This window comes from Urocitellus parryii, chromosome 4, assembly GCF_045843805.1.
Source record: "Urocitellus parryii isolate mUroPar1 chromosome 4, mUroPar1.hap1, whole genome shotgun sequence".
NCBI lineage: Eukaryota > Metazoa > Chordata > Mammalia > Rodentia > Sciuridae > Urocitellus > Urocitellus parryii.
The window spans coordinates 117,354,985-117,370,433 of NC_135534.1; the positions used below are offsets into that span (position 1 = coordinate 117,354,985).

General features: G+C 34.7%; 1 protein-coding gene across 13 annotated transcripts in view; it reads right to left on the reverse strand.

Moving 5' to 3' along the window:
• The window catches only part of Zbtb44 (zinc finger and BTB domain containing 44), a 64,607-nt gene that overhangs the window by 8,362 nt on the left and 40,796 nt on the right, over positions 1-15,449 (reverse strand). For 10 of the 13 annotated variants that reach the window (XM_026392432.2, XM_026392430.2, XM_077796978.1 and 7 more), the window contains 3 exons: positions 4,971-5,055; positions 2,168-2,331; positions 568-868 (listed from right to left, as the gene is read on the reverse strand). In XM_026392432.2, coding sequence (XP_026248217.1) covers positions 568-868; positions 2,168-2,331; positions 4,971-5,055 — 550 coding nt within the window. The remainder of the gene's footprint in view (positions 1-567; positions 869-2,167; positions 2,332-4,970; positions 5,056-15,449) is intronic. The other 3 variants (XM_026392435.2, XM_026392434.2, XM_077796979.1) reach the window with 3 other exon arrangements.

The following is a 15,449-nucleotide window of genomic DNA, read 5'->3' on the forward strand; positions in this document are numbered from 1 at the left end:
TAAGAGAGACTTCATTGGATCTAAACAATCATATCCATTATAATTGCCATCAAAGTTTCCTTCTTATTGGTAAATGAACATTCCTTTACATAGGATTTAAAAAAAGGGAAGTGGGTAAGAATTTTACTACTATCCAGAGTCTGAAGTAATGTAATATTACTAAGTATCACCTGACATGGTATATTTTCTAAGATCTATTCCAGATCCACTACAAAATTACTTTAATTTCATACTTTAAAAAAAAAAAAATCAAGAGGATAACTAGTCTACATCTGTAGGAATATATAAGTGTGTGTGTTTGTGTGTATATATATATATTAAAAAATATAACTTTTATTGTTTAGGAATAAACTTATAATACCAACTATAAAATATTAATAATTTTTTAGGAGATCCAGCAAAAAATTTTATCAGATCAGGAGATCAAAGTATGGATCCTGGGAATTTAAAATGAATGTGACTGATTAGCTGGCAACCTGATTTAAAATAACACAACAGGCTGCCCTAAAAGCAGGAAGAGAGTTTAGAAAGCAGTTTTCCTGGTTGGATTTTCGTTGTGCACCTCACCTGCTCTGGAAGTAGTTTGCTAGCTCTGATGCTTCATGGTTCAGACTCCTCAGGTGCACGATTAAATTTCCAGAGTTGGTGAACATGGCGCCACATGTTTTGCACTCGTAAATCCGAGGCTTGCGGATAATGTGCCGGGAAACCCTCATATGGTGTTTATATTCCCCGAAGGAAGTGAAAGTAGCACTACATATCTGGCACCGGAAACAGCGTTTACCTTCATGCTTTAGGCGATGCATCTTTAGCGAGTAAGCCCTGGTGAACTTTTTCCCACAGCGGTCACACTGAAATGGTTTAATTCCTAGAAAATAAAGCAAATCAAAATAACATCTGAGAACAAAATGAACTGTAAAGGTCAAATACCTCACAAATTTCTGAACTATAATTTTGTAGATATAATTTAAAAAGACAAACGTTATTAGAAGAAAAACATTCTAATTCAGTTATGCAGAAAAGGTGCAGAGTATTTGAAGTCATTAGTGCTTAAAAAAAAAAAGAATGGAAGAGGGCAAATTAGGTAATGTATACTGAAATTGATCTCTGAATAATCTTCTAAATCATCTCATTTACAGACTTCAAAACATATTTTAACTACTTAGAATTTAGATAGAACCAAAATCTCCACCAAAGAACATATTCATTTCACTAAAGAGACTTAAACTGAAAATGTCCCCCCCATCTCAGAAAGAAATGAGAAGAAAAAAGGAAAATTCTAACATTACTGTATGTCATGATCACAACAGAACCATCATTTGATGAAATGGCTTTTTGAGTATTTATTATGCTATTGATAAAAATTGTTGAATTATAAAACATTGTTTCCTTAAATTCATTATCACAGTTTTACGGAAAAAGAAAAACAAACTAAAACGTCTTACAAAACACAATCATGGATTTAACAATGTCTCAGAGAACTGGCATTAGGATAGGAACTTTTAAGATCTAGCTACAGAATGAGAAGTGAGGTACTAACATAGCTGAAAACAGCAGCAAAAATCTCTTGTCCATCAGAGGGCAGTGTTTTACCCATAAGAATCCTGGTAAATTTATGTGGTCACAAAACTTCATCAAAATCTGATCTACCATTTACCTAAAATCTTATACTATAAAAATATAGCTATACTAATCAGAGCAGAGAGATTAGGATTACATAACAAAATTATATTAATAATTAAATATTAAATCTTTTGAAGCATTTTTTGTATTTTCAAATTTACAGTAGTTAACATAATAAGAATGATTAAAAAATACATGTATACTCTTATAAACCCATTTCCTTTGCCATCTGTGCAATTCTCTATCTTACATATGTAAACATACCAAATAGACCCAATATTTATTATTTTCCCCAGTATCTTTTAATATACATATTACACATTGACTATTGAATCAGAATATGTAATGAAATGCATTAGACAAAATAGTTTCCTGACAATGCACCATTTCAGCAATGAATCTAAGCTAATCTGTTCTCATTTGACTTCCAGAGTTTTCCCCTTTTTTCTTTACTCAAAAGCACCTGTTTTCTATTTTAATTAGGATTCAAAAATAAAATGTTTTAGAACACTCATTCATGAACCAACAGGGAAAATGGCATTACCTGAGTGGATGAGCATGTGCTGTTTTAGGTTCTGAATACGGGTGAATCGCACCCCACAGGTTGGACATTGAAAAGGTCTGTCTGGACCATTTGGACTTGGTCGTTCTGTACTGCTGGTGGAAGGAGCAATGTAGAGTTGGTAGGGATACTGAACACTTTCCAATCTAAAAAAATAAACCGAAAAAGGCAACCAGGCTCTGATTTTTAAGTTGAAAAAACATTTCTGCAGGTCAACTTTAAAAGAACAAAAGAAGAAACACTTAAAGACTTCTTAGAAAACAGATTGACTGTTTAGGAGTTTCACCTAGAACAATATGAAAAACAATGTTACTAACCAGAATATGTAGCATCTTAAGTTAAGCATGAACATATAACTACAAAACCTATCATAGACTATTTTATCTTAGATATCATTAATCTCTCTAGTCCCCTTTTGCTACTACTTATTTAGGCTTCCTCCATACAAACTTGAATTAATAACTTTGTTTAGCACCACACTCCCTTCTCATGGAATCACAGAACTCTGATTAAGTCAGTCTTCCTTTAAAAGCCTGCAAAAACTTATCTTACAATACAGTCTCAACCCCTTTAAAAAGCATACAATACTCCTTATATCTGATTTCTATCTACCTTTTCAGCCTCATTTCTTGTCATACTCCCTAAATATATCCTATACCAAATGATCCCTCCACTGTTCCATAATCTCTGCCAATTCTGTGCTTTTAGACATTTAATCCCTTCTCTAACCTTATTTGTCTAGATACTGCCTAATCATTTTATGAAATGTAGCTGAGGGGGCTGGGGCTGTAGCTCAGTGGCAGAGTGATTGCTTAGCACGTGTGAGGCACTGTGTTCAATCCTCAGCACCACATAAAAACAAATAAAATAAAAAATGCTATCCATCTACAACTATAAAAGTAAAAATAAATAAATAAATAAAATGTTGTTGAGCTGTCACATCCTCTTCCTTGAAGCTTTCTTTATCAGTAGCTTAGCTGGATATCATCCTAGGCAAAGCAACCCAACTCTCTGCAGATGATTTAATGATGACTTGTTTACTTGCCTATCTTCAACCTCTCTTTTTCTTTGAAAATGGATGGAACTCCTTGAGGGAAAAGGCTATGCATTTCAACTCCATATGCCTATCATTCAGTACCATATTTAATAAACAACAGAAGAACTGAGTAATATTTGAAATTACAGAATCTGGGCATACTTCTGCTTATTTATCTTTTTATTACTTCATGCAAATGATTCTGGTTGATAATCTCAGCCGGATTTAGCTATCCAAGAACAATAATCCTTACTGGGTTCTTTGAATCCTTTGAATTTTTCATCAAATATAATTTTTAAGAGTGTCCTGAAATCTCTATGAGGAGGAATTTAATCATTCAGTGGGGTATATATATTCAGTGGTGAGAGGCAAACAATAATCAAGAAAATGATCAAAGCAGAGAATAAAAGTATGAAGATCTAATAGTGATGGGGTACTGGTTTAGACTGTTTATCAGGAAAGGCCTCCTTGATAACCAACACTGAGACAGTGATCTGAAGGCCCAGAAGGAGCCAACAACATGAATGGAAATGGAAAAGAAAGCATTTCAGGTAAAGGACAGAGAGAGGCAAAAATGCCCAGAGGCAGGAAGGAACAAATATGGGTATTTCAAGAACTGAAAGGGCAATGTGGTTAGAATGTAGTATAGAGGGAGAATAATTTCATTGGAGCAGGCAAAAGTTGTATCACACAGTTGTTTTAAAAGGCATAGTGGGCTATAGAGTACAGCTCAGTTACGGAAAGCTTGCTCAGCAAGTTCAAGGCCCCAGGTTCCCTTCTAGTACCACAAAACAACAAAATACAAAAATGAGCAAGCAATTTTAGGTTTTAAATATGAATGAAGAATAGCAAGTATCCGCAGCTTGCAACACAACCTAATCTGATTTAAAAAAAAAAAAAAAGATGATTTTGGCTACCACATGGAAAATAAAGTTGTGGAATAATGAAATCAGGGGCAAGTTTGAAAGCTACTGTAGCAGATGAGGCAGAAGATGGTGATGACTTAAACTAGGGTGGTTATGGCATAGAGAGGAAAAATAGACTGGGGCTTGGGGATATATTTTGGAAGTACAGTTGATAGAACTTAAGGATTAAGTATGAGAGAGAAAGTGGAGAGGGAAGCAAAAATCATGAGTAATTTTGAGATTGTGTTTAAAAAAATGAGGGATAAAAATGAAAGAAAGAAGAAAGAGGACTTAGATAGGAAATAGAAATCAATAGTTCTGTCTTGGTGTTATGTATGAAATCCCCCTTATATGTCTATGTATAAGTAGGAAGGGTCAAGTGAGGATAGTGACTTGGGAACCAGGGTATACAGATCAGGACTGGTACAGTTTTTGTAGCAGGCCAGATAGTAAATATTTTGGCTTTGCATACCATATGATCTCTGTTCCAATCACTTAACTCTGCCACCCACCAATGATATATAAGAAATAATGTGGTTATATTCCTCTAATACTTAATTTATAGAATAAAGATGGCAGGCTAGAACTGTCCTGTGGTACATAGTTTGCTAACCTCTGATATAGATACTATTTAAAGCAATGGACTAGATAATTTTGGAAATGCCAGAAAAACAAAAATAAAAATCTATAACTTTTATAGGCAGTCTAATGTGATGATGCTACCTCATTACTCTGAAAAGTATACACGAGGTCCTGATAAATTTCTTATACTCTTTTGAGATAAAACATTTAGAGTTGTAAGCACAACCCTTACAAGAAAACCACATATTACATTAGAACTAACCGATCATCATCATCCGCATGAGCATTAGTGCTAGAAGTGCTTTGAAGTGTAGGCAACCCCTCAGTAACGCCTTCATCTACTGAGCCTGTGAATAAAAGAATGAAAAGAGGACAGTTGTCAATACTTTGGTGCAAATAAGCCAATATAGTACTTGCAAACCACTTATCCATGCCTCTCACATGTATTTTCTAGTATTAATATGTTGAGTGATTAACCAAAAGCAGTAGTGTTCTATATTATATTTTTACTTTAATTAAATGTTTACATGATTTTAAAGGAAATATGTAAGACAAACTTTAGATTACTATTTAAATTCTTTAGAAAATTTTCAGAAAACAAGCAGAGTAATTTAAATGCAAAATAGAATTCACATAAAACTAAATGATATTTAACTATTATTTAAGGAAGCACTGGCAATTTTTATTTTATTGTTTTTGGTACCAAGGATTGAACTCAGGGACTCTTGAACACTGAGCCACACATCCCCAATCCTATTTTTGTATTTTTTTTTTTTTTTTTTGGAGACAGGATCTCACTGAGTTGCTTAGCACCTTGTTGTTGCTGAGGCAGGCTTTGAACTTTCAATCCTCCGGCCTCAGCCTACAGAGCTGCTGGGATTACAGGCGTGAGCAACTGTGCCTGGCTGCAATTTTTGTTTATTTTAATTTTTTAACCTTAAAAAAAATTATTTGTTCTAATTAGTTATACATGACAGCAGATGCATTTTGATTCATAGTACACAAATGGAGCACAATTTTTCATTTTCTCTGGTTGTACATGTTCATTTTTAAAACTTATCAAATCAAATCATTCACTCGTATCTACAAATTTAAAATACAGGGGCTGGGGTTATAGCTCAGTGGTAGAGCACTTGCCTAGCATCTGTGAAGCCCTGGGTTTAAGTCTCAGTACCACATATAAGTAAAATAAAAGTTCATTTACAACTAAAATAAATATATATTAAAAAATTTCAAATACAAAGCAAACACCTAAGAAACTCCACACAAGTCACAAGATAATACTGCTGGCATTCTAGAAGTTCCCATTTATTCTTCCCTAACAACAAACCCTCCTTCACAAGCTTGTCTTATATGGTTATCATTTCCTCCCCCACTCCCTCCTTTAAAAAGTACTTTTATCTCAAATACATGCACCCGTAAATTAGGGATTAGTTCTTGCTGGAACACAGCAATGGGCAGTCTAGGGCTACTCTCACATTATGTATAGGGTAGCTGTGGTTGCAAAAAAGACCCCATAGCAGTTAAATCTCAACTATCTACTAGCTGGCCTTCAAAGAGGTTTGCCAACTCTTGCCATGAACAATATATTTCAGGGTTGCCTGGTTATACAACTTGATATAATTATAAAATGAATCACATTGTATGTATTCTTATGGCTTGTTTCCTTCAACACTGTGGCCTCATTCATGTTGACAATTGAAGTTTATTTTCATCATTGCAGAATATTAAGAATTTCTCCATTTTACTTTTTTATTGTGGGAGGCACTGGGGATTGAACCCAGAGTGCTTTATCACTGAACTATATCTACATCCCCCCCTCTTTTTAAAGATAGGGTTTCACACTAAGTTGCTTAGGACTTCACTAAGTTGTTGAGGCTGGTTCTGAACTTGTGATCCTCCTGCCTCAGACTCTCAAGCCACTGGGATTACAGGTGTGAACTACCAGGCTTGACTCATCCATTTTGCCTTAAAAAAAAAAAAAAGTATGTGCATGTGTGTGTGTGTGTGTGTGTGTATACATATACATATAGTCAATGGACCTTTATTTATATATGCGGTGCTGAGAATTGAACAAGTGCCTCACAAATGCTAGACAAACGCTCTGCCACTGAGCCACAACCCCAGTCTCTATTTTACTTTTGATGAAGTTTCAAGCTATTATGAACAATGTTGCTGTGACTATTCTTGCACTATTAATACATTTAACTTAAGTCCATGCTTTTTCTCTAGGGTGTATACTTAGGGATGTGATTGCTAGGTTACCTTTATTAGAAAATGCTCAACTCTTTTTCAATGCTTTAAATTTGTATTACTACCAGCATTTAATGACAGTTGTATTGCTCCACATTCACACCAACACTCAGTACTATTGGATTTGAAAAATTTTGCAAATTTTGTGAATACTTACCACATATTTCATTGTTTTTAATTTTCTTTCTTACAAATGAAGTTGAGAAACATTTCATGTATTTATTGAAACTCTACCTTTGTGAAATGCCAGTCTTGCTACTGAGATGTCTTACTTTTTCATCACTTTTTTTTTTTCATATTTTGGATACAAGACCTTTTGTCAGTAACAGATGCTACAAATATATTTCTCCATCAATGGCTTATCTTTTTATGGGTCTTCTGATGGCTAAAGATTTTAAATTTTAATTAAATTTATTAATCTTTTCCTTTATGGCTATGGTTTTTGGTCTTATTAAAAATCTTTTCCTATCTCAAATTATCACAGAAGATTTATGTGTTGCCTTTGATATTTAGGCCTTTTAAAAAAATCCATCTGGAGTTGATTTTGTAACCAAGTGCATTTATTGAAAAGTCTCTTTCTCTTCTTTGCAGTGTCATCTCTGTAGTATATCAACCATACATAAGTACATCTGTCTGTTTTCAGGTTCTCTTTTAGTTCCATCTGCTGATCTGTCCTTGCATTAAAGCCCATCTTCAGTTATCAGAGCTTCATAATAAATCTTGGTCTCAAGTACAGCGAGTCCTCTGAGCCCATTTGCTTCCTGAATATTTTGTTTCTGGACCTTTCATTTTAATATACAAATGTTAATGGTCATTCCATTTCTCTCTTCTATTAGTTTGGAAATTATATAATATTTTCCTATTTTTTTTAAACTATTACCATAGAAATTATACACATTCTGGGTCAGGCCCTGGTTTCCCAAGTTGTAACCATAGTGCAAGAAAAAAAAAATTAGTTATGTACTTATTGAAGTCTAAAGTTAATCAAAACCTTTACTTCTTCCTGATAATACAAGGATCTTGGTGGTTTTAACTATTTTCTACCTGTTCCCATTCTGCAATTTAATAATTATTGTCTGATATTTTAGGTGTTTGTTCTGATTAGAGCCCCACAAGGCATTACTGCTCTCTTATATGAGCAATGTTTACTTACATTTATTCACATATTTACCTCTTCCTTTTGCTCTTCATTTCTTATTTATGAGAAATTCTGTGTTTACTTTTACTTCTGTCTGTTGTCCATCTTTAAGAAGCTTCTTTAGTGATTAGCTGATAATTGTGTTTCTTTAAAAATGTCTTTCACTTTCATTCTTGAAAGATTTCACAGTGTGTAGAAATCTACATCAGCAGTTATTTTCTTTCGGAACACTTGAATATCATCGCACTGGTTTTTGATATTGAAAAGTCAGATATTCTTCTTTTCAAGGTAATTTGTCATTAAAAATTTTTTTCTGAAGAATTTTCTCTATGATGTCTCTAGTTTGTGTTTTCTTTTTATTATTCCTGATTCGTGATTTGCTGGCATTTGACCGACTGATATCTTTCATTAATTCTTGAAAATCCTCAGCCACTCTCTTTTCCTTTCAGGACTTTTATCAAATCTACATTTGCATCCTTCACACTTCTTCTCTTCTCCACTGTAATCTCTTCTACCATGTCTCTCCGTGCAGCATTCAAATAATTTCTTCTAATTTATCCTCTGGTTCTGAATTCTCTTTTGCTAAATCCCATCTATTGCCAAAATGTTCACTGAGATTTTTATTTTGGTTATTTTTTTCCTTTTCACCCCCACTCAAATTTGCTATGTTAACTTTTTAGTTTACTGTTTTCTGCAATTATTAAGATTATTAATTTTGTTAAACTGAATAAGTATATTTGTTTTATATGTCTGAAAACCATGCTAATTGACAATGCCAATTTATTTTTGCTGTTTTAAAATTTCCCTGTTAGTGGTTCTCTATTTGCCTTGTTTCTTATGTGCCCTGGTTATTTTTGACAGTGGTTTCTACCCTTTATAATAATTTGTAGGGGATTGATTTGCTGAGGTTGGGATAAATATGCTTCTTCCAGAGAAGATTTATGTCTGCTTCTGCTAAGCTCCTGGGGAGCTTGACTTAAAACAAGTCACTCTTTGGGAGACTCCTTGGCCTAGTCACACTAGGTATAACCAGGATGTAAATGTGCAAGTGGGCTAGTAGTGACCATAATTTCTCAGACATGTCTGCCACTGGCAAGGCAGTCTTCCTATAGTGCACCAAAGACTGAAGGATGGGGAGCAGGTCTAGTTTTAGTTAGTTAGTATCTTTGAGGTCCCTTCTTAATGTGTGGTAGCAACTTTCAATCTTCACATGCTGTCTGGACTTTGGCTTTCATTCCCCTTATTCTCTGATGAATTTGCACCTGGCATTTGCTTGGCAAATGTTTGGCAAAGCATTAAACTTGTTTTAATGCTGATAATGTGATCTGTTTGGCTCAAGGTCCCCCCCCCCCTCTAATTTAACCTGGCATCTTCTTGACCATCTTTCAGGTTTTCAAATACTTTTAGGGTGGTCTGTTTTAAAGCAAATTATATATATACCAACAATCTGTTGTTTGTACTAGGGACAGTGGATCCAAATGACCTACCCTCATCAGGTAAAAAACTTAGTTTTTTCTTTACTATCTGCAATCAATTTCTTTACTGTCTGATTTGTTCATCAAATGGACAAATCTGAGCTTCCGAAAAGGTCTACTTTCTTAATTGTAAACAAATTTTGGTTACAATATTTTAATGAAAGTTAAAATGTACTAATTGTAACAGTTTGTATAATACTATATACATGTGAACATTTAATTAATATCATCTGTTAGCATACATAGGATAAAATTTACTCCTGATGAAAATTTAATCGAATACTTCAGTTTTTCCTTTTGGAACACTTGAATTAGCTGGCATTATTTGGAAACAAGTACATTTTCCATTTAAGTAAGATTTAAAAAAAAAAAGAAAACTAACCTAATCCCTCTTAAGGCATCCAAAATTACTTGATCATTTGTGCTGGAAAATTTGTTACAGGGCTACAATTTACCTTGCCTTTTTACATAATACGAAATATAATTTAGTTTTTGTTCTTGATGATTCATGGAAAACCATCAAGGTCACCAGTTATTATACTATGTTCTAATACACGGAAATACTCAGAGGCTTTTGAAAGCAGACAGGACTACTTGCTTCTACACTCATTCTGAACTGTATCCCGTTCTACCTTACTGGTGTGTTTAGCATTTCTGTGCATGCCTTTTACTTTTCCTCTTTCCCTTATTATCAAATAACATTTATGTTTGTCCCCTATGTCTACTTATCCAACTTATCCCTGATCCTTCTGATTTGTTTTCATTCCAGATGGGTAGAGAACCAGATGCTGTCTTTTGTTGAAGAACGAACTGCTTACTTCTCAATCTTTCCATTCTCACTTTTTTCCTTAAATAAAACAAAGCAAACGAACAAAAAAGAGAACACTAACATTTCAATTTGTCTTAGGATAAAAACTAGAAAAGTCCCAATAGTTGAACTTTTGTCACCACGAACACAAAAACTTACTTTATAGATTTGGAACTTAATCAGAGTAAAGACAGTACAGAAGCTTACAGGAAATTGTAGGTATTGTACTTTATGCCAAAATAAAACAAAACCCACCTGGAGGTTGATAAGGGGAGGACAGGAAGACTCTTAATTGGCATTTTATTTCTTACTATCAGGCAGGTTATATTACTTCTAAGAGTGAGTGAAATCTTGGTGAGAGGGAAATAAAGACTACTCTGTTTTTGGATTGATTCTAGAATTGTCAAGGGTTTGTTTAAAAAGCGGGTCAAAAAGAACTAAATGGGGGTACAAAATACATATAAAACAACAACAAAAAAATCCATTTCAACATGCTTAAAATGTCTTCAAAACATTGGCTACTAGATCCCTAATTCAATGGATACTGGGGATGAAAAAATTAAAACAAAAACACTTTCCCCTTACCAAAAGCTAAAAACAAAAACAACATGAAGACACTCCAAGTTAAACTGAGTTAAAACACAGGCTTTAGAGTCTACCCATACTGTGAAAGTTATAATATAAAAAAGTGTTATGACTTATGCAACTATCAGTAAAAATAAATTTTATCAAATCTTTTTCTTGAGATGCCAGTGACAACACAGTAAATTACATGAACTAGAATTTAACTTACTGATTTAACTGCAGATGTTATTACTTTTCTGAGGTGATAGTGATGCTTCTTAAGTTATTAAAATAAAGTTTCTAGATGTGTGTGGGGGGGGAATGTGATACAGCTCAGTGGTAAAATGCTTGCCTACAATGCATGAGGGCCCTGGATTGAATACATAGCACTACAAAAAGAAAGTTTCCTTTCTTCAGGGATAGTGAGAAGGCTAAGAATTCTGAACGGACCCTTTCACCTTGTGAAACAGTAAAGCTGATTTATAATGACAATCAACTTGATATGACAATTTCTGTTGTATCAAACACACACTGCTGCTACCACTGTTTAGGTAGGTACTCAAGATGTTTAAACCCTCTGGTAATGAGAAATAATTATATTGGTTATCTCCTACTGAGGCATTGTTCTACATGTTTTCAAAAATATCCTACTTGATACTTGAAAAAGAGAAAGTAGCTTCTCACATTCAGGACCTGGCCACTCAATCACTCAGGAGTTGGCCTGGCACTCAAAACTAAGCAATGGTGTTCTCCTGTTGGACATAAACAGTCTCATGGAACACCAATATCAGACTACGTTACTCTGTGAGCCTTATTAAGCAAGAACCCCCCAACCCCCAACATTACTGTTCAAACATAGGCAAAACCAAAATCACCATGCAATAAGAAAAATACCAACATCCCCTCCTTACCAGCTTAGTCACTATTGATGTTGTTGTACTTCAGTCTGCATTTCTAGGTAATATTTATTAAGACCTTGTTCATAGAATAATCCCTACTTTCTGATATAAGAAGTACTAAGAAAACCTGACTTCCTGAAATCCCTCCTAAAATCACCTAACACAAGCTCAAATCTTCTGCTACATCTTTTCTAATACCCTCTCACTGAGAAGCCCTAAAAATCCCATAGTGTGCAATCTCCCTTGCAAATGACAATAAACTCAACTTGCTCAATTATAAGTGACTGTTGGCTATAGGGCACTAACAGAAATGGAAGTCTCATCAAGATTCTGCTTAAATTCCTACTGCCTTGCACTAGGACTATTGATAACAGAATATAGATCTAAAATACCTTTTGAAGTGTAACCTGCCCTTGGCTAGAGGATAAATTCAAGCTGAACTCAGCTAAATATTTCAATGAAGTCCTTTACTGTTGAATTTATTTGGTTCTCCTAGAAATAAGGTCTTTGGGATTATTTTGGTTATTCAATCAGATTTGTTGTCCCTTGGTGTAAGTGTTCCTATGCTGTATCTGCTGAGGAATAAACTATAACGAGAGCATGAACATGGGCTTGATTAGAACCAGCCCTGCAGGCTGAATTAGATCTGTGACTCTCAAAACCATTTCCAAATTTTAAAAAGTACTACAGTACTGCATGGATGAACTGAAAAAAACATGGTAAGGACAGAAGCCAGTCAGAAAAGACTACCTACTGCATGATCGCATTTACATAAAGTATATTGAATAGATAAATCTATTTACAATATATTAATGGCTACCTAGTGATGAGAGAGTGGGGCTGTGAGGGAATAAGAAGGCATTCTTAATGGGTACAAGGTTTCCTTTTAGGGTAATCACAATATTATAAACTTATACTGTGGGATGGCTATACAATTCTCTAAACATATGAAACACCATTGTGCACTTTAAACAGGTAAAATTTTATGGCATGTTAGTTATACTTCAACAAAGACATAAGAAATTCTTCATTTTTATCTTTGTATTCCTAACAAATGCTTAACTAATAGTGTCACATGCCCAGAATCAGGAGGTTTTTTGGCCTGGCTCCTGGTCCATGACAACTCTGAAACAAAGAATCAAGCTCTGGAAAGAAAAAGTTACACAGAATTATTCTTATGAATGAATTGTTGTAGCTTTTATGGGTCATCTCAATCCAAAACTACATTTTTCCAGGCCAAATATCTGTTCCCTTCATGTTTTTTTCTCATGTAACAATAACTTGTACATTTATCTCTCAACTGATGCAATTTCACCAAAGATAATTTGAAATCATAAGGGGCCACTTTGGGGGAGTTTTTGATTAAGAACAAGATTATTTGTTAGAGATGCATTAACAGTATACAAACATTAGAATGGTAATTTTAAAGAGGAAGTATCAGGGACATTTCTAATATATAATCTTCCTGTTAATTCTGATTTTCTGGAAAAGATAGGAAAATTTTTGTCCTTGTCATGACAAAGCAAGGAACTGACCAAGTTGTTAACAATTGACTCAGCCATGAAACTTCAAGATGTTGGTTACTGGTTTCTTATTTCCCAACCTAAAAGCCATTCATCAGATTTTCCTTACTCCTCTATTATCCATTCCACTGGAAGACGTAAGTTTGGATTCTGAGGGATTCACCAGAAGAAACTATCTTAAAAAAAGGATGGCTTCCACCCAAGACAATGAAACTAGATTAATTTATTTGCTGATTTTTCAGTATTTCTGATCCTTTATTTTACTACTAGACCTGCCTATTACAGTTTAATATAAGCTTTCAGCACCATCTTATATATATATATTTTTTTGGTACCGGGAATTGAACTCAGGTGTACTTGACCTCTGAGCCACACCCCGAGCCCTATTTTGTATTTTATTTAGAGACTGGGTGTCATTCTTAGTGCCTTCGTTGCTGAGGCTGGCTTTGAACTCATGAACCTCCTGCCTCAGCCTCCTGAGCTGCTGGGATTATAGGTGTGTGCCACTGGGCCCCGGCTATCCTATCATTTTTTTCTAAGATCTCCTTTTTTGTTTTTTTGGTACCCAGGATCAAACCCAGAATTGCTTTAACCACTGAGTCACATCCTTAGCCCTTTTTATTTTTCATTTTTGAGACAGGATCTTTCTAAGTTGCTTAGGGCCTCACTACCTGCTGAGGCTGGCTTTGAACTGTGATTTTCCTGCCTCAGCGTCCTAAGCCTCTGGGATTACAGGCATGTGCCACCATGCCCAGCTTAAGATCTCCTTCTGTGACCAAGGAAAAACAAGACTGTTGTCCCCACCTCTACCCCATCACAGTTACTGCTCTGAATTTTAACAGATCATTGGCTCTATTATCCCTCATCTGATTTGGCTTACAAAAACTTAATAGCTCTTCCTTAAATACCTCAGAAGGAGATTTCCTTTTATAGGTCCCTCTGGTATTTAGGTTTCCTTCATATCATTATCCTAACCCTCAGTCCTGTAAAAATTGGACCTTGATCTCACATCATCAAAATGCTTCTGCTGAAGTCATTATAGTCCCATCAGCACACATTATCCAAGGGACACTAATGGGGCTATCCAGAAACAGTTCTCCTCAGACACACTTCAATTTTCTCTGTGAGAACTAACTCTACTCAAGGTATCCATCCATCTTAGGGAATATAAAACTGGCTTACTCGTGTTGTAATAGATACTTATCCAAACACTCCCACCATCAGGATGTACTTATGTAGACACCTGGTTATATTTGTCTGAACACTAACTTATTCTATATTCCTGGGTTATTGATGAAAGATTTTCAGATGTTAAAACTACCACTGCAACTTGTTCAATTGTAGGTGCATTCCTGGTGGTTATTGGCTGGAGGGTACTGACATGACAAATAGGTACAGTAGTTCCCCTTATCAGGTAAGGATACATTCATTCCCTCCAAGGAACTGTGTGAAACCATGAATAGTACTGAAACCTATATATGTACTGTTTTTCCTATACACATCTATGGTGAATTTTAACCAGTCACAGTAAGAGATTGGCAATAAAATAGAACAATTCTAACAATATGTGATAATAAAAGTTGTAAATGTGGTCTCTTGTTCTCTCTCAAAAAGGGTTACTTAAACATAAGTACTGGGATAATGTTCTAATAACCAAAATAGTAACTAAGTTGACTAGAGGGCTAACTTACACAGCCTAGACACACTGGACAATGAGATGACTCACATCCAGACTGGATGGAGAAGGATGGTACAATATTTCCTCACACTATTCAGAAGGGTATAAAATTTAAAACTTAGGAATTATTTATTTCTGGAATTTTCCACTTAATATTTCTGTATTGTATTTGATGGAAGGTAACTAAAAATGTGGAAAGTGAAACCATAAGTAGGAGGAGTGATTATATCACTATCTTTATGGCTAGGGAAACTGGTGGTGTTAAGTAAGTGATTTGCTCAGAGTCACATTATCTATTAAGTGGGAAAAACTGGTAACTTTTAATCATAATATTATATTGCTTTTCCATATAGTATATGCTGAAATTCCACCATTATTCTAGCTTCCCACCTCAATAAATTTA